Raw genomic sequence first — 20,474 nt, forward strand, 5'->3', positions numbered from 1 at the left:
TCCGACTTATAATTTAGTAGTATAAGGACTATTTAATACATCTATGGAATATTAAAACCTACTTTATTAAACTGTAGTATTAATATTTCAATATATGTGTATAACAAGAAAAAAAATATTGATAATATTAAAGACGTGACAACATAGGCTGGATGAGGAAGGCTCGGTCGACTGTACCCAGAAGTAAACATGTGTACAAAAAAGGTTGTTCGTCCGCGTTGAGATGTAAATAGTGTAGTCTATATTTTATTTTAAGTCTATGGTTCCGTACCATTCATTTTATCTATACAACATTAGACGCTATATTATTATAAACTTTTTTTTCCCATTTAGCTTAAATTTTGAATGGGCGTACTTATATTTTAAAAAAAATGAAGAAACACATTACTAAAAATTGTATTAATCAATAATAAATATGTAAAAAGTAAAAATATGTAAAAATTAAAAAAAAACGATTAAAAAAAGTCACCTTGACTAGGATTCGAACCTGCCTTACTACGGCTCCAACGTAGCAGCGTAAAATCTTAACGCTTTAACCACGCGGCCACCGAGGACTTGAAAGATTCTATGTAAAATTCTTACTTAAAAGATAATCTTTAGTGAAAGTACTTTTTTATTTATAAACATTTATTTAATTCTGTTTTTAGTATTTGTTCTTATAGCGGCAACATAGATACATTATCTGTAAAAATTTCAACTGTCTAGCTATAACGGTTCATAAGATAGACCTTTGTGACAGATGGACGGACGGACAGCAAAATCTTAGTAATAAGGTTCCCGTTTTTACCCTTTGGGTACGGAACCCTAAAAATAAGAAAAACATCTTATTTAGGGTATACATATATTGAGAAATGAAAAATACCACGTCTTACAACTAATAGTTAAGGACAAAATTGAAGGAAAAAGAGGTCCCGACAGGAAGGAACTATCTTGGTTAAGAAGCATCAGAAATTGGACTCACCTAACGTTTGAAGAACTCATAAGGAAAGCCAAGAATCGTGAAGATTTTGTCAATGTTATCGCCAACCTCGACAAAAGAGATGGCACGTAAAGAAAGAAGAAGAATAGATATCATCCACAGAATCAAATGGCAATGGGCAGGATACCTGACAAGAAGGACGTAAAATAGATGGGCCAAAAAAAATACAGCATGGTACCCACGAGGAATTATGAGACCTAGAAGAAGACCGAACCTAAGATGGGACCATAATATATGTGAGGGTGGCTACACCATAATTATAAATGGTTGAATAAGCTGAAAATGATGATGATGATGATGAATGATAGGACTTACTCGATTTTGTCTGAGAAGAGCTAAACTAATAGCGCTGTCCAACACTTTTTTATCTCCATAACTATTGGGCAATCTGTTGAACCTGACCACCGGTAGAAATGCTGAGAGTTGCAGCCATCTGATGTAGAGTTCTTGGTCGGGTAGGCCGTGGATGCTGCCATTAACTTGACCGATGACAGTGTCAATTGAGGCGTAGTCTCCACCAACAGCACCAGGAATGAGGAAGGGATATCTAGAACAGAATATTGGGTTTCTATACTTTGTGAATCAGCCATTATACACGCTGAGTCTTAAATAAGTGCAATATTTTTAGGGGTGGTATAGTTTGACCCCAGAAACACGACTATGAGGTTTTTTCGCGAAAAAATGTTTTTGAAAAATTTGGATTTTTTTTTTAATTTTTAGTTAAAAACATATCTTGATAATATGGCAACATATATTTCATATCAATTAAACTTTTAGTTGCGCAATTGAGGGCGCGACTTTTAAATTCATTGTTGCCAACCATGAACGTATTCGGCGCCGTGATGACTAACTGGAATTCAAATTTCGCGCTGGGGATTCAGGTGGTAGCTCTGCTGTAAAAAACATCCGAAGTTGTCGCATTTATTTATTTATTTCCTGACATTGCCATTCGTTTTGACACTTTAATTTTGTATTACGAGTTTTTGGTTGAAATAAATAGTGATGTGATACTTTAAGCTTGAAAATGTTTACTAGCAGACCTAGGAGTCGAATATTGTCCTTTTTAGAACCTCTTTTATTACGAAGTATACAAGATAGCTTAATAGCCGTAAAAAAACTCATCACAACTTTATTAGAATATTTTGAACGGGACAGCGGTAGTAAAGTCCCTTTAATTTGAAATAATTTTAAAGTGCCAATTGATGACGTATGAAAAATACGCCCAATCACATTGCAGAACTGTGCTCGTGCGCCAGCCAACAACTGGCAACATTGCGATTTGATTTGACGAAGATTTGACGTGCATGTTGAATAATAAAATTTGAGGTTAAATTTTTTATTTACTCCGTTTGTGAAAGTTTGTAATCAAATTTTAAGTTTTAAATTGTTATTTTTTGATAATTTGTTCCATCATAGTCGTATCAGAACCTGGATTCGAAAAGGCGTCATCTGATAACCTTCCTAAAGTTGACGCCGAAATGGTTAACGATTTTGGTGGCCCGGCGGTGTGTGTGTGTGTGTGTTGCCGCCTTTTAACATGCCAGGTGTGACGTATTAAAAAGTGCGGATTTTATTCTGGGCTTTTTTGTTTTTATTTATTTTCTTAAGAACGATTTCAAGTTTTTCGAAAGTGAGATAGCAGAAAATTCTAGAATTAATTGCTTTATTCAATTATGCGAATTCCAAAATATAGTGAAAGCAAAAAATCATTTTTTTTTCATTTTCAAAATAAAATAACTCGGTTATTTTGGATTTATTTGGTAAAGAGAAAATATGTTTCTTTTATGAAGATCTACCAGTCCTGAAAATATTTGCGCTTATATAAGACTCACCCTGTATAGGAAACCTTGTATTCCAGTAATTCTCCTTACCCGATAATTCCATACGTCAGTATCGTAGGTATAACCCTACGCAACCCGTCCCAGCTTGACTCGAACCTTGGCAAAGCCACGAAACTAGGCGACCTGGGTCTCTCTATTGCATCGCTCACTCCGAAAATGCTGATAGAGTTCTGGATGCTGTTGACGAACATGCTCTTGTACTGGTCAGGGTTGACCAGCGGTTTTTCGCACTGGTAGTAATGGGGCATGTCGTAGGCTGACCCTAAGTCGACGTAGAAAGCGTTGAATTTGTATTTGTTCATGACAGATCTCAGTTTGTCCAGGAGCCATGGAATGGTACGGTTGTTGGTTACGTCTAAGACGCCAGCGCTTTGTAAGGTTTTGTATCTGAAAGAAAGTACTTTATCACATAAGATATAATACATTGCCTTTATTTGCTCAATTGGCGAAATTTGTATAAATTCTCGAGATGGACAAACAATCACTACAATTATTTGGAAACTGGAAATAGTAGAAGAATACAAATACACTATATGACAAAAGTAGAGCAATAAAGTTCATTTTTATTCATGTTTGAATAAAAAAAATTATTAGGTTGTCATTTTCGGCTATGTTTACTAACACACTTTCCTTATACTAAAAGTAATATTTTACAAAATTTTGGTGTAGATACTTTTAATCAGTTTAAAAATGGTAAATAACAATGATTATAAAAATTGATGAAAATGGGGGCGACAAAAGTAGAGCAACAAATTGTATTCAACAGATTTTATTGTGTCTTATTTCAGCAAAAAATATTTAACATATTTAAGAACAATAATAATACATTAGTAATTGATAGAATATCCATTATTATTAATAACTTGCTGACAACGGCGCGGCATTGAAGCAATCAACTTCTGGGTATTGTGCTAAGGTGGGTTAAGGTCTGGGTATTGTGCTGGCCATTGCAAAACTCGAACGTCATTTTCCCTAAACCACTGTTGAACAACTTGTGAAGAGTGTTTTGGCTCGTTGTCCTTTTGGAAAATAAAACGCAGTGGCATTTCCCATTCTGCATAAGGAAGAATAACATTCTGCATGATATCCCTATAAACAAATCGGTCTATCGTGTCAATAATAAAGTGTATAGGGCCTATCCCATTCCATGAAAAACAACCCCATAAAAATACACTGCCTTTACCGTGTTTAATTGTAGGTGTTACGTATTTAAGATTAAACCTTGTATTGATTGGTCGCCTCACACGTCTCATTCCATCAGAATTGAATATTTTGTAACGCGTTTCATCACTGAACAGAACTTTTTTCCAGTCATTGACGGTCCAGTCTAAATACCGACGTGCAAATGCCAACCTTGTTGCTCTATTTCTTTCCGAAACTCTTTGGCTGAATATCTACTAAATAACTTTGCATCTACTAATCTTCTTTGTACTGTTCGTATACCAACCGTAATTTCTGGAATATCGGCAATAATTCTAGGTGCGGACTTCCAAGGATCATTTTGAGCAATTCTTTTGATGCGTCTGTCGGTCATTACTGTTGTTTTCTTTGGCCTTCCCGATTTTGGCAACTTTTCTAAGTGTCCCGTGTCATTATACGATGAAATTATTTTAGATACAGTGTACCTGGGTAGCACAAACTGTCTTGAAATATCGGCTTGTTTGTTACCTTCCATAAATGCATTCACAAATATTTGCTTCAAGTCTTTTGAAATTGGAATTCCTCTTGGCATGAGTATAGAAATGTTTAAAAAACATAAAATAAACCTCGCACAATTATTTTGGCCTTTACTTTTGCTAAAATCCTTCTTTAGAATGAATGATGTTGCTCTACTTTTGACGCGTAAAGCATTTAAAACTAAATGTCAAAATAAATTAATTTGTTTTGTTTTGGTTTGGTTTGGTAAAAATTCTTGCTGTCATGGTTAGTAAATGGTTAGTTTAGCTAGTTAGCTAGTTTTAAATTTATTGTATTTGTATACATTATCATGCATGTATAATTAAAAAATCGCGATTTGCAAATACTCGAAGTGTTGCTCTATTTTTGTCCGATAGTGTATTTTGGACAACTAATACACAGCTCGGGATCTCTACTACCATCATCAACCGAAGAATTAAGGCTACCAGATCTCACTACCAATCAACCGAAGAATTAAGTTAGCATGGAGTACTTATGGAAGAAACTCGATCATATTCAAATCTAGATTGCCACTTTATCTAAAGAAGAAAACATTCGACCAATGTGTACTACCAGTCATGACCTATGCATGCGAAACCTGGACACTTAAAACGGACATTATAAGGAAACTGCAGGTCGCACAACGCTCAATGGAACGAAATATGCTGGGAATAACCAAAAAAGACCGTAAAAGAATAGAGTTGATACAACAAAAGATCCAGGTGATAGATGTCATCAACAGAAACAAATTCCTCAAGTGGCAATGGACAGGATACCTGGCAAGAAGGACGGACAACAACTGGACCACAAAAATTACAGCATGGTACCTACGAGGAATTAAGAGACCTAGAAGAAGACCAAACCTGAGATGGGACCATGATATTAGGAAATTAGCAATGGACCCAACTATAAAGAGAGTATCTAAATATGTGAGGGAGGCTACACCATCATTGGAAATGGTTGAATAAGCTGAAAATGATGATGATCAAATAGATGAATATTGAGGCTAAAATTAATTAACAACTTACCTTGTCAAAGCAGGGATTCTTCTATCACTAAACCTTTCCGATACCAGCAACCTTTTCTTCACTGCTTCAGCAAAATTGTAACTCTCCGTAGATATGAAGGGTTGAATAGTGAAAATTGTCCTTCCACAGCCTCTCTACTCGGAAAATGTCCAGTTCCGAGTATTCTATCTTGCCGATGGTGTCGTACGTGTGTTTCTTATCGGTACCCGGTATGGGTATATCTCTGAGTACATAGACAGTGTCACCTTGACGTAGTTGCAAGTCACCTCTCATCAGTGTCATGTAGTACCTGCCAAGTAGATTTGTAAATTTGTAATAGAATTCAGGGTTAACATCTTTTACGTTAAAAGTTTCTTTTTATTTTCTACCTGGGATGTACCACTGTAGAAATTACATGTACATTTTTTACCCAAGTGAGACACCCCTCGATTTTTTATAACAATTTTACCTGTGGCCATGCTCCGTAAATTCATCCATCGGAATCTCATAGTCCACCTGCCTGGGGACGCATATTTCGCAATGGTAGCTCGCCACAGATGCGTCAGCTTTGACACATTCTATATGTTGCCATACCATACACCTTTCACACTGAATCATTAAGCCCTCATCTCTGGGAATCCCGCAGATGCAACGGATTATATCTTCCTCCTCATCTAAAACAATTAATATTCTCAAATACCAGAAAGTATCCAAAAAAATTGGATATATCTAGAAAAAGTCTGTCCAACGAACCAGTGAAGATTTAGACAGATGACATCGAAAAATGACGAAATAAATATAGATGTGTATCCTCTCGTTGGACCGACTATAGTTGAATTTTAAATGTTATTTTGTATACAGAAGAGTTGAAAAAGTGAAACTCGCTAAAATATGTTCGTTAATATTTTAAAACAGGCAACAAAGTACTTAAAAATGTTTAGTAAATCTAAAGATATGGAGTTTCAATGAATAATTTAGGGAGTCGACAAATTACCATATTAAACACAATTATTATTACTTTCATAATTCAAGCTTACTTTTCTTTTTGTTGTTAACAAATGCTGGTGGCGGTTTTTCACCCAGAACATCCTCGAACTTCGCTAGGCTTTGTTGTTTTGTCTCGACGTAGATCTTCTTCAGTTTAGTAGTGGCGATGCCAGTGTCGGTAGTACGATCATAGAACTTAGAAAATCCTACCAAAATAAACCAATAAATACATTATTGTGAATATGTATTTTTTTCAATTTCATGAATATGTCTTAGTAGTAAATTTGTTTCATTCTTTTTGAAAACATCTCAGATATATTCAATTATCTTATCATCTCTGTCTTCGACAATGACTTCATCAATCGTCTTTCTTATGTATATGTTACAGTGAAAGTCGGAAATTCAGTAATTGTTAACATTCACTAGGAAATGCTAACAATTACGCATTGGACCAGTGAAAGTCGTATTTTAAAGAAATGTATCGACTTTTCCTAGTAATTTCTAACATTCACTATAGTGAAAGTAACATTTACTAAAGGTTACCAGTAAAAGTTATTCTATTGTATAGGGCGAGTGTGGCGAGGAAGAATGTTGGAAGTTGGAACAAATAAAACTTTTAAGAATATAGGATCACCTCAATATTCAAGCTGATCCACATATCTCAAAATTATAATTTACTTCTTTAGTATATTATTTATTAAAAATTATAGAATATAACGACATATTATAATCTTCTGAATATTAGAAGGGAAAACATAATAAACATTTTAGACAATTTAAAAAAAAAATTATAAACATAAGATTACTTATTAGTACAAGGTTTTTTCATAAAGTTCTTCATTGTGGACAAAATAAAGTAAGCCCGAATTTTCTTCAACGGGAGTTATTCGTTTTTTCAAACCCGCCACTTTAACCATATCAAAACTTTTAATAAGTTCATAGTCATTAGATTCCCTAATATCTTTTTCTCTTGCATGCTTAACTTTTGCTATGACTTCATTATATTGCAAAAATAAAAAACAAGCACTATTACATTCTTGCGAGTGCCTAGTTTACCTTAATTTTTCACAGAAAATTTCTTCCATAGGGAAAACACTGCACAGCACTTTTTACAACGATAACAATTACACATACCCACAAAAAACAAAACGAGTTTATACCAGATGCCTGTCAATGTTGCCAACTTTTAGTCCAATTTAATGTTATATTGCCTATTATTCAACTAATCCTTATTTATCCCCATATTTTACAGTATTGCGGTTGCCACGCTAACTGAATATTTCAAATTCACGGCTATCGTCCAGGAAATGCTAGCGTTCACTAGTAAAAGTTGGTTTCAAAAATAGCTGTTGAACTTTTACTGGTTTATTCTTAGCTAATCAGTAAATGTGAGCTTTTACTAGTAATTGTTAATAATAAATGATTTCCAACTTTTACTGTAACATATATACCCTTTTTAAGAAATAAATTAGTCCAAAAATCATACTAATATGGACAAATGATTGTTACATTAGTTATTCATTGGATAAAAGATCTGCATACAAAATATATTTCATTTTGGGATAACATTTACCTATAAATAACTTATTCATATCCTCGTCGAAGGCCTGAGCAGTTCTGTAAACCCCCGTAGCGATATTTTGCTCGATGGTACTCAGATCTATAGGATCGCTAACCCGCTGGTAAAATTCAGCAACTTTTCTCTTGGACGGAAGCTGCATCAAGTTTGTGCTGAGGAGATTATCCTTGTCGTCTAATAGAAAAAAATATATATACAGAATATAAAGACTAGACTCAAGCTACAATAGTTTTGCTTACCTTTAGCGGTGGTAATGACCTTCAAGATATCCTTGAGAATGGCGGCCAGCTTAATGTTCTTGTTAAGTTCTGGGTCGTCTTCCGCCTGGGCTATCCTCCTCGTCTTCATGTTTCTCGGTTTTTGCAGCGCGTTTAGTTGGTTCATAAAGGCGCTGGTATCGGTCGGTGTAGCTGTTTGCTGTCTGGAAACTGTGCTAGAGGATAAACTCTGAGATCTGTCCCTCACTTTGCGAACCTGAGAAAATAAAATGTCGTCAAATACCGTAGAAGAATTTAGAAACATCAAATCCCCAGGTTTCAGACATATCCGCAAAAGTAATTTCGCATTTTATCCTCGTAACTGGAAAGAAATAGTTTAAAAAACAACGGCTTATCAGTTTATTCTCAAAAAGTGCTCTTAATATATTTTTTTATTCTAACACTGTGCCAGCTCACAATTTATGTTAATTTTTCGTACATAATTAAACATTTTATTTAGAAAATGATCTAAGAAATTCTACCCCGACCTAATAGTCTAAGAGCTAGCAACGTTTTCGAGAAACTATTTTAAGAAAGCTGGCTCTCTATTATAACTTTTTCTATGCTCTCTGGAACAGCGTGCGAGTCGTCTGGCTGCCGATAGATGTTGCGTTCACAACAGCGCATTAGAAGAAGTTATATAAGTTAAACAAGTCTAAACATAGCTCGGCGCCGAAAACGTTCCGCCTATAAAGCGAGAAGTCCCGAGTTCAATACCGGCTCGGGGTAAATTTTTATTTATTTTATTTTCGTTTATATTCTGATAATAAAATAAAATAAGAAAAAGTTTACCCCGAGCCAGTATTGAACTCGGGACTTATCGCTTTATAGGCAGAACGTTCTCGGCGCCATGCTATGGAGACGTGTTCGGTTTATATTCCATACTAGAATTTAAACGACTAAATAGAGGAATTTTTCAATGCGCAGTAGTGAATGCAACGTCTATCGGCAGACGGCCTGCCCGCTGTTTCAGAGAGCATAGTTAAAGATATATCAAAGAGCCAGCTTTCTTAAAATACTTATTTTCCAGACGTTGCTAATCTACGAGCCCTAACAACTACATATTGGGATAAGGTAATATATTGGAATTATTGCCCTGGTTTTTCAAAATGACTGAAAAATATATGTTTAAATTTTTAAATATAACCATATATCCTAAATAACTTGACAATATTTTTATGAATTTGTAAATCAATCCATATTTACAGTATAGGATTTTGTTCATAAAAGGACAAATTTGCTGACAACTAAATGTTGGGACAAGTATTTTTAAATAATTAGTATCATCATAGGCGGCTTTGCTATAAACGTCACAAATGTCGCAAACTGTTTACTTCAGCATTGACTGCTTGTAAGTGACTCGATACTTTGAGTAGTGAGATTTACTGTAAGTAATTTTATTTTTTTTAATTTTCAATTTTGTTAATTATTTAATTCAAAGTAATGGTCCGTGGAAAAGCTACAAATCAAAAACTACGCGAAATTATCATTCGTCAATACAGTACGGGAAAAACAATTCGAAAAATTTCTGATGATTTAAGTATTCCAAAAACCACGGTCTTTAACATAATAAAAAAATACGGCGAATCTGCCAATGTAGACGTTAGAGGTAAAAGTTCGGGAAGGCCAAAAGTTGTATCTCAAAGAGATTTACGAAATTTAGTAAAAATTTGCAAGTCTGCGAGAAGAAGTACTCTTCGCGAAGTAACAGTTAAATGGAATACTGTAACTGGTTTAAATATATTAAGAGAATGTTGCCGAAAATATATCCACAAATGCGGTCTACGGTTTTACAAGGTAAACTTTATTTTGTGTGGATAATCAATTACCTGAAGATTATTGATACAAATTCTTATTTAGGCCAAAAAAAAACCGCTACTGACAGAAATTCAAAAGAAAAATCGCTACAATTGGGCAAAATCTAAATTATTGTGGACACAAAATGATTGGAATATGGTCATATTTAGCGATGAGTCTAAATTTGATGTTTGCGTTGGAGATTATCGAAAACGAATAATACGAAATAAAGCAGAAGCCTTTCATAAAGATTGCTTAAAGAGGGTTGTTAAATTTCCTAAGGGAATAATGGTTTTGGGGTTGCATGTCAGCAAGAGGTTTGGGCAAATTAAATTTTATACATGGCACTGTTAACGCCCAAAGATATCAACATATACTTGAGACCTCACTTTTGCCTAGTGCTAAAGAATTGTTTCCAAACAAAGACTATATTTTCCAACAAGATGGAGCATTGTGCCATTCAGCAAAATCAACTAAAAATTGGTTCGCTAATAATAATATAAAAGTTCTATCCCATCCTGCAAGTAGTCCGGACCTCAATGTGATAGAAACTGTGTGGCATAAAATGAAGCAATATTTGCGGGCAAAACTGCAGGAAATTTGGGATAATTTTTCTCCTCAAATGTGCCAATCTTTGGTAAATACAATGCCATTAAGAGTTCAGGCAGTTGTTAAGGCGAAAGGTGATGTAACTCCGTATTAAACAAAGATGTAACTCCGTATTAAACAAATTTCTTGTTGTGCTGTCCCAATATATAGTTGTCAGCAAATTTGGCTTGATTTTGGCAAAATAAGCTATTATCAAAAGTGATTTGTTTGCAAAGTTATAAAAATATAGTAAAATTGTCTAGATCATATTGTAATGTTTGAATTTAGAACAATAAACAAAATAAATTGAGCCGTTTTAACAAATTACTATTTTTTATTGCAAACAAGACCTTGTCCCAACATATAGTTGTTAGGGCTCGTAGTACTATAATTTACCATGTTATTGAAAAACCTTTAACACTTGCATCAGTTTACATATAACATAATTCTTAACACACAGTAGATGACTAAAAGATTAAAAATTATAAAAGAATACTATGCACGATAAAACCGTAGGAAAATTGCAAACAACACTCAAACAATACTTGATATATATATATCCTACTGAAATAACTCACCTTGGTCAAATTCCTCAATAAGAAACAGTGATGCTCTAAAATAAAGCATTTCTGCTGGTGACTCATGGGTTTAACTTGAATCTGAGGGATAATTTGCTGCGTAGGTTGAGGATTGATCGGAACTTGGTCTTTGGTGGTGCTGGGTTTCTTCTTAGCCTCCGTTTTCCGTGGTCTTCCGACCCTACCCGGGTTTTTAACCACGTTGGTTTCGGGCAGTTGACGTATCCTCTGAGTTTTACCACCTAAGAAATATTTGTTTAATGAAACACAAACATCGTAGTCTAATAACATAGATTACACTTGATAATTGATCTTTGATCGTTTATCAAAATAGGTAACAATCTTACCTATTACTCCTCGACAATTAGTACTACCGCATTTGCACTCCTGTCCCTCCGCTGGATTGAATAATGAGAAATTGTAATCGTAAGTGATCTCCTCATAAGGGTCTATGTCTCTGAGAGCAAATAACGCCATCCTGAATTGACCATTAACACTCCACTAAAAAATATAAAAAAATAATGGTACAGTCGCCACCAACAATAACTGCGACTCATATAAAAATTTATTTCTTTTATAACACATAAAGTTCTGTCTACACTTAACGTTTTACCTGTCAGTCTTGTCTGTTCAGTAAAAAAAGTAACAAGTTAATCTTTGTGTGTAGACGAAAAAAACGGTCCTTTTTAAATTCTGTGCACATTATCATACACGTAGCGTTTCCGTTCCAGAAACCGGATTGTGTTTTCACATATTTATCCATCAAGAGTTTCAGTTTACTTCATTAAAGTGATGTTTTCTCATAAAAAACATATCTAATTGCATTTTTACTGGGTGTAAAAGAAACAAGAGAGAATGCAGTAAGAAGATTTTCTAACAGCAACCTTTATGATTTTTTAATGCCATTAACTGGCCAAAGTTTGAAAAAATGTTACTATAAACATAGGTGCGAAAATGCATAGTTTTTAAGGATATTCAAACTTAAAAAATACGCCTTTTGTAATTATCTTAAATACCTGCATTGTTTTTTTTTAATATGCTGTAGGTAGCACTGAACATCAGTGTTTAAGTTTTAATGAAATTTACCATAAATTAGATTAAATAAATAATTTATTATTTTTATTTTTATTTTAATTTTGTTAATTGTGATTAATAAAATTGTGCTTAGCTCATCAAGCACATTGAAATCGACAAAAATATCAAGATATAACTTTTAATCGGCATTATAGCCCACACAATTTTGTTAAGAAAAGAAAAAAAAAGGTAGTAGCGCACGTTTTCTTTTTTAAATGTTACAGTGACCCATACGCATGTCCAGTGGACCCTGGTGGACACAGACACTTTTTTTGCAATAAAATATGTAGCACTTATAATAACTTTTACCCTCAAAATTTCTTTCAAATCAATAAAAGCATGTAGAAGAAAATTATAATAACTAAAAAAAAATGAAGACTAACTCCCTGTACCTAAGAACACAGCAGAATTGGAGCTATGTTGATATAAAACATAAATCTTATTTCGTCGTTTTATGTGAGGAATCTCGCCATGAGAGTTGGCACATGTTTTTTGAAACACCCTGTATAAGCATTGCAACGATTACATGACTGTGTACCTTTCAGTAAAAAACAGAGTAATATAATAGTCGACAATAGAATTATTTTGTAAATATTAGTTTCACATATTATACTCTTGTATTAATATTGTTTATTTCCAAGAACGGTAAACTAATAGGATTGCTCATCATCATAAGACGTACGTTCGCCTCTTCCCGCGCTTCAGCTGACAGTTGCGACGTCATTGTAGTCCTTGTCATGATAGTGTGTATTATTAGTTGCCTATGGTAAACTTATAAAAATAACAGCTGAGAAATTTTGAGTTAATTATTTTGTCAATTTTTAATGTGAAAAAGGTGTTTTAAAGTTTTTGGAGCTATAGATTGCATAAATACGTTCATTTTGTGTTGTAGATTGTGACAAAGTGCTTACTAAGTGCCTACGATATTGTTTATTAATTATTTTAAAGCAAAATATGGAAGTACTCTAAAAAGAATGATTGCAAAAGGTGATGCTGGGAACTGCTGTTCTTAAAAATGCATTATCCGAGTATTTAATACGATTTATACAGTTAATTTTCTATACTGCATACATATAAGGTGTTTAAATAAATAAACTAAAAATGAACGTTTTGCATCCGGCAACCAATAACGCACGTGTGTGTATTATTGTTTGCCGGATAAGGACTAATAACCACAAATACGTTTAAATAAATTTTATTTTAAACGTATTTGAATAACCATGACAAGGACTACAATGACGTCACAAAGCGAAGAGTTTTCGCATGCACCTGGCAGACACTTTTGGCTGAATGAGCAGTCCTATTAGGTTAACTGTTCTTGGTTTATTTCACTATTTTCGGCCTATACAGCAAGTGCATCAGAAAAGTGGCAGAGATAAAGGAAATTCGACCAATTGATACTTACTTTCTGCATTTCACAATTCGGCTGACAAGAGTGATTGACAAATCTGCCATCGCCGCCCATTCTATGTCCGTCGATCACCAAGCCGCCGTCTAGATGCAAACAGTAGTGATGCGTGTCGTTGACGTAGATGCTGTTCATCCTTTCCTTGAACTCCTGATCGGAAACAACCTCTCCCACGTATTCGAGGATAAATTCTCCTTGTTTGATGGGTTCTTTAGTACGAACACCCCAGCCTGCAATACAAATAAAAACCATTTAAGACAATACAATAATTCTGGATTATAATTATCTCTTTGTGATACAAAAAAAAATAACAATACAAAAGAAGGAAAGGCACATGAAATGGCTAAACAAGGCTCATCAAAGGTATTAATAGGTTCAAATCGCTTCTGTGGTGCTGCAAAAGCTGTCACAAATCTCTAGAATGGTGGATAAATTCACCAGAGCAGTTAAATAGTTGTATAATAAAAGCATTAACTTCTTAAAACACCTATTTTTAAAGTAAATCACTACAATACACCAAAACACTTTTACTTTTACACTGGACGCCCGTTTTGCTAACCATGTTAGCATCATCAGCAGATGATTAAAACTAAACTAATATCTACAATTGCGTTTATATACTCGCTCAGTGGGCACCGAGTGGGCGTGGCAAGATCTAGCCAACCGAGTCAGAGCCAACCGAGCATAACAAATAATTTTCGCAACTAGAGCAGTAGGTACAGAACTGGACCGTTGTCTCTGTTCATACTATCTTTACATTTATTAATTCTGATGCTCTCATATGCATTTAATTGCCAGAAATTTGAAACTTGTTTAATTAATTTTAAATTATTAAGATCTATACAATGTTCTTTATCAACAATATGTTCGGCATCGCAAGATTTATCCGGTCTACCATATCTTATCTGAGCCAAATGTCCTTTAAATCTAGTTAATATTGATCTTCTAGTTTGCCCAACGTATTTCTGATTACAATCTTTACAAGAAATTTCATAAATACCCGACCTATCCAGTGGAGGTGTTTTATCCTTAGTATGACCTAATAATTGTTGTAATTTATTATTAGCATTATGCACAAGTTTATAATTGACATTCTTAAAAATTCTTTTTAGACCATGAGATAACTCTCTATCAAACGGTATTGAAAAATATTTTGACGTATCTTTCTCCACTTGAAAAATCGAATTTTCAGAAATCGCAAACGTCTACCTACGTTTTCTAATTATTTTGTCAACTAACGAAGGAGAATATCCATTACGCTTAGCTACATTCCTAATATAATTTCTTTCTATTTCATATCTTTCGTTGGTAAGTGGAAAACTAAGTAATCTATAAACTAAGAAATTTAAACTAGCCATCTTATGTTCAATACTATGATAAGACTCATTAGGAATATATCTGCCTGTAGTGGTATTTTTCCTATAGATACCACAAATTCCAGGCAATTATTAGAATTTCTAATAACTAATACATCTCAATATGGTAATCTGTCGTTCTCAATTCATTCATTGTTACGATTTAAAGTCACATTAATTTTTTAAATCAAATATACCACTTAGTAAACAACATTTACAATTTTGTGTATATATTTTGTGTACAATATTAGAATAGTTCTAATGAAACATAAAAAAATATAAGGTACAGCATTAAAGACGTTCCTACCTTTGCTCTCTGTCATAAACTTTTCGATGCCCGGCGCCCAGTCGTGCCTCTGGATCTTCTGGTTCTTGCATCTGTGGGTTGCTGGACATTCGGCTAAAACCAGTCGGTTTATGCAGTCGTCATCGCAATCCGTCGACGGCTTGCAGTTGCAAGATTGAGGTTCGCACGCTCCTCCATTGCTCTTAACGTTGTAAACGTTGGTTCTCACCTTCCTGTAAAAAAATAGAAATATTCATTTGTATATTAAGAGGGCGGAATAATTTTTATTCTCGTAAAACTCTAAAAAGTTTATAACACTACTCATACTGACTCATTTTTGATGTCTCTGGTAAAGGTTGTTGCACTAGTGGCATTTTTTTAAATTTCATGGGGTGTAGCACTAAAGCCATCATTGCTACTTACTTCCTTTTTTTTAATGTGCAAAGTAGCAAATTGTTGAATCACTACAGAAATAGTTGTCAAAATATATCAATATAGTCTGTCCAACAAATCAGGAAATATTTCGACCACATCCAAAGCCATCTATATTGTCTAACGACAAGCCGTGAAGTTAAAAAGGCAACGTCGCATATTTCAATTTAAATAGTCCCTTTGAATAAGAAGACTAAGTAAGGAGCATATCAAAAATCTTAGGTACACCGCGATGGGCCTCAAATATGGCCGACTTAAATTCCGGTTTATCAGTGTCGTTCTAATTTTATTTAAAAAATGTAAAACTATGATGTAGGGTAGACGTGGGGTAGACTCAATAATTTGTTGTTTTATTTTACGTTGTGAATACATGTTGGTAGTTATTAAAATTGTTATAAAAATATATAATTCTAATAAAAATAGATAAGTTATAATAAGTATTTATTAACACAAACATCCGATACGCTACTGAAGCAGGTAAGTGAAATTAACGTATCTAAATTCTTTGACAAGTAATAAATAAAAGCTAAAATGCAAGAAAAATATATAATTTAGTTAATTTAAGTGAATTTCATAAATGATCGGTTTACTACACGTATGTATATTATATAGTCACTTACTAGCGAAAAGTTGTTCCATTATTTCACTCAATTTTTGCCGAGATCTACCGCACGCTACACAACCAACTATTTTAGAGTCTTTTTCGATAAATCGCGATAGTGTCACTGTTAATTTAAGTTCTGCCACAATTTCCATCTAGATTTACTACCTTTATACAACTATCAGTAGTAGAATAAATAATAAATAACATAAAATAAGCTCCGTAAAGACTGACAAATCCACAAAATTTCAAATCAAATTCAAATGTGTCAAATGAATCGTCAAACAGAACTGTCAAGGATCCCCACCCTAGAGAGCTTTTTCCGCCCACCATGCATGAATACATGGATAGCATTATGCTCCTTCCTTAGTCTTCTCAGTGCCTTCTATTAAAAGATCAGCCTACGGGCGAGATTTATGACGTCACGCTAGTTAGATATAACGGATTAATAAATTATATGTTGTAGAATACATGGAAAACATAATTATTCCTCAGATTTTTGGTTTGTATTTTATAAATGATATAGTTTACATGAAATATACATAATATACAGTTAATAACTACAACATATATACCTATTTATAGTAATAAATACTTTGGCAAATAAACTATGAACCATACAAATGCAGCAAATGTTTTACAATGTACAAATAATGTATAGGTACATAAGATAATGGGTAAAATGTAAATATATTTTAAATTTTGGGGTTTGAAAATCGATCTAATTTAACAAAAAACATTCAATATCTATTAATAGTGATGTATTATTATTTGCATTCACTAAATTTATATGTATATTTTGCAAGTATCAATGTTCGAAAAATTATATTTACAAATAATACAATATTATCTAAAAAAAGGCGTCAGCGATGGCTATGAAATGAAGATCGCTGGCATTTTATATGTAAAATTATTCTAAAATTTTTTATTTTCTTGGGATTTTTAGGTTCGGGAAAAACGCTGATTTAAGTTTTCATTTGGGTTTTCATTATTTTTATTTGGTTTAAAAAAACGTTTCGGCTAACTATAGCCTTCATCAGTGTTGTGTCATATGAGAAAAATAGTGTCGAATATAATCCAAAAATTACATATACAATATAATTCACACCTCATAATGTTTACTGCAATTAATAAACTAATATAAACTTATCAAAAGATGACCACATATTTTTTAAAATTATTATTCTTAACACTAAAATTATCTACATTGACTATGGAGTACGCAGTAAACATTATATGTGTGGTGTGAATATTTTATATGTAATTTTTTGGATTATATTCGACACTATTTTTTTCATATGACACAACACTGATGAAGGCTATAATGTTAGCCGAAACGTTTTTTTTTAAACCAAATAAAAATAAAGAAAAACCAAATGAAAACTTAATCAGCGTTTTTCCCGAACCTAAATCCCAAGAAAATCAAAAAATTTAGAATATTTAGAAACAAGGTTCAAGAATATCAAATTTTCCAAGATTGTAAAATTCTAGTTAATTATTTTGTGTGTACAGTTATTTAGGGAATGTCATCGATGTTCATTTCCAAGCCAACTAGACGCCGATTTTTTTCGATGATACGGTATAATTCTTACGTAAAATGTAAATAACATTAGACCAATTAAAACAAAGAAATATGAATTTCTTAGTATTTTTAGTAACACCTTTATTCTTAAAACTTAATTTTGTATTATGCAAATATACCAATTTTATTGTTATTTTATTCATATTATATTCAGCCATCACTTAAATATTTGATATTAATTTGGTATTATAAATAATCAACACTATTCATTAAAATTACTGAACAAAAATGTATGTTATGCTTGACAACTTGACATACATTATATATTATCAAACAAAAACACATTCTTCTTTTAAACTGTATCAGTCTTGTCTTTACAAAAATCTTTTTAAAATTTGAACTCAAAATAATAATCTTTTTCATGATCTTTAATACACATATTCTTTATTTTCCCTAGATCATAATACCTACTTAGGTGTTTGAATCTATCGAAGCTGAACCAACAACACTTGGAGTGGAGATTCCACAATATGAATAAAATAAACATAATTGTCCAGTTTTCATTAATACCATCATGGGAGAATATTATTTTTAAATTTATTAAAGATATTTTCAATAGAATTCTCTTGATTTATAACTCGTACCCACTTTTCTTGCTCTTCCGGACACTTTAGGCTGACTAGTATAACTATCCTTTCCACCAGGAACACAACAAAGATGAGGCATAGCACCAAAAACACACTCCACTTAAGCTTTATTGATGAATTGTTAGAGTCTTAAAAAACACACACAAAAATCACGATGAGTAAAAAATGTATGGGCATGGGCACTTTTAGGTTAAATCACTTACACAACGTGTAATTTTTCTATTTTTTTATGCGAAATCGAGAGTGACCATATATCTGGTAGTAGTTTATGTCACTTAAACACCAAAATAATTAGTTTTTTGCACTACAATAATAAAAAATAACAAAAATCATAGAGTAAAACCAAAAATCAACCGACAAAATATGAAACGGAATCTAACCCAATATCTAAGTATGTACAGCTGATGAAGTAAACAAAAGTCCGCCCCCAGGCTGATCTTTTAAAGAACGGCAGTGGTCTTCTTATTCAAAGAATAGTCCGGCATAACTTAACCTAACTTTTGTTTTCATGGTGGCGATCGACAAAATATGAGAAAATAAGTTAACGAAATAAAGCGGAAAGCGGTTTGGCTCTGAGATGAAGAAAAAAAAATTACACACAGTATCCAGTGTCCTTATTTTAACAGTACCAAGTCTTTACTATATCTAGGTTTCCACAGATAGCTTCGATATACATAGTTTTTAAATAGATTGTTATAGGCGAAATTAGTAAAAAAGAGACCACACAAGAATTACAAAAAAACATCTTTTATTTTTATTAAATACCTATTCCAATAATGAATTATTATTACTGGATAAAAAACACTTAAAATAACTATTATCTACCTAGTACAACAATTTAGATACGGTTTTTTAACATTTGCGTATGCTTTGTCTACATAGTACTCACATTCTTTCGGTACCTGCCTTGAAAACCTGTATCTAGCAAGTAGATTGTCCAATTGTGACCATCGGCTCAGTTTCTTGTCCTCAGGGCAGAATCCATCTCAGCTCCCATACTGTTAGTTCACAGTTTCCGATAAACACTTGTACAGTAAATGTACTGTCAATAATAATACTCGACACAACATTAACACTATCTTCACTGTCTAGTCATCAATACACATATTCAACAGAAAAAAAAAACTTTCCCATCCTTAACTTTAAAATTCCACAGTTCCAAACACACTTTTGACTCAAAAGTTTCAAGAAATTCAGCAAAACTATTTATTTTGTCACTTTTCAATAAATTTTCTGTTTCCTGTTGATATCTTCCTAAATTTCTCTTCCTTCTTGTTTCAGGGTCAGCTAGAGAAGTTGTTAAGATGTTTTGACAAGTATTTGGGTTGATTAGGAAAAATATGCAGCACTGCACCTTCACATAATCTTAGCCTTTTGAGTGGGAATTCACCCAAAACCCCTTCTTTATTTTTATAGGTTTCAACTTTTATATCTCGGATTTTTCGAAATGTTTCTCGAAAACTACAGAACTATTGGAGAATTCAAAATTGTCCCTATGGATTGACCAGATCCATTCCTGTCATATGTTGCCCTTTTTGGAAAAGAAAATGTGGTTTTCATTCCTTCATGTTTCAAAGCACTGGCATAATTTGAGGTACAGCCAGGAACACAGCAATGTGTAGGCATCTAAAATTAATCATATTTTTATCAAATATGAATAACGAACACTTTTTATGAAGCAAGATTCCAGAATACAAAATGTTTAAATTATTCAACCAACTCACCTCGAGTTTTTACTTTTTTACACCTCCTAATTTGGGAAAAATCGATAAGAACCACATAAGACATAAGAACCTAACCACAGAATTCGTAACCAGCGGACTAAACAACATGTTGCCAGATTGCGTACTTCACGGCTT

General features: G+C 33.2%; 2 protein-coding genes across 2 annotated transcripts in view; both read right to left on the reverse strand.

Moving 5' to 3' along the window:
- The window catches only part of LOC115882859 (histone-lysine N-methyltransferase ash1-like), a 52,622-nt gene extending 46,986 nt beyond the window's left edge, over positions 1–5,636 (reverse strand). The window contains exons 1-3 of the mRNA XM_030901107.1: positions 5,526–5,636; positions 2,851–3,207; positions 1,291–1,526 (exon numbers count right to left, since the gene is read on the reverse strand). Coding sequence (XP_030756967.1) covers positions 1,291–1,526; positions 2,851–3,122 — 508 coding nt within the window. The 5' untranslated portion in view covers positions 3,123–3,207; positions 5,526–5,636. The remainder of the gene's footprint in view (positions 1–1,290; positions 1,527–2,850; positions 3,208–5,525) is intronic.
- Positions 5,637–5,642: 6 nt separating this feature from the next.
- LOC115882860 (histone-lysine N-methyltransferase ash1-like) overlaps positions 5,643–20,474 on the reverse strand; it is a gene marked incomplete at its 3' end in the record, with an annotated part of 93,616 nt that continues 78,784 nt past the window's right edge. The window contains exons 14-22 of the mRNA XM_030901108.1: positions 15,435–15,646; positions 13,770–14,002; positions 11,638–11,791; positions 11,291–11,532; positions 8,310–8,544; positions 8,065–8,244; positions 6,542–6,697; positions 5,974–6,178; positions 5,643–5,814 (exon numbers count right to left, since the gene is read on the reverse strand). Coding sequence (XP_030756968.1) covers positions 5,643–5,814; positions 5,974–6,178; positions 6,542–6,697; positions 8,065–8,244; positions 8,310–8,544; positions 11,291–11,532; positions 11,638–11,791; positions 13,770–14,002; positions 15,435–15,646 — 1,789 coding nt within the window. The remainder of the gene's footprint in view (positions 5,815–5,973; positions 6,179–6,541; positions 6,698–8,064; positions 8,245–8,309; positions 8,545–11,290; positions 11,533–11,637; positions 11,792–13,769; positions 14,003–15,434; positions 15,647–20,474) is intronic.

This window comes from Sitophilus oryzae, unplaced genomic scaffold (genome assembly GCF_002938485.1).
Source record: "Sitophilus oryzae breed Bouriz unplaced genomic scaffold, Soryzae_2.0 scaffold_179_pilon_pilon, whole genome shotgun sequence".
Classification (NCBI taxonomy): Eukaryota; Metazoa; Arthropoda; class Insecta; order Coleoptera; family Curculionidae; genus Sitophilus; species Sitophilus oryzae.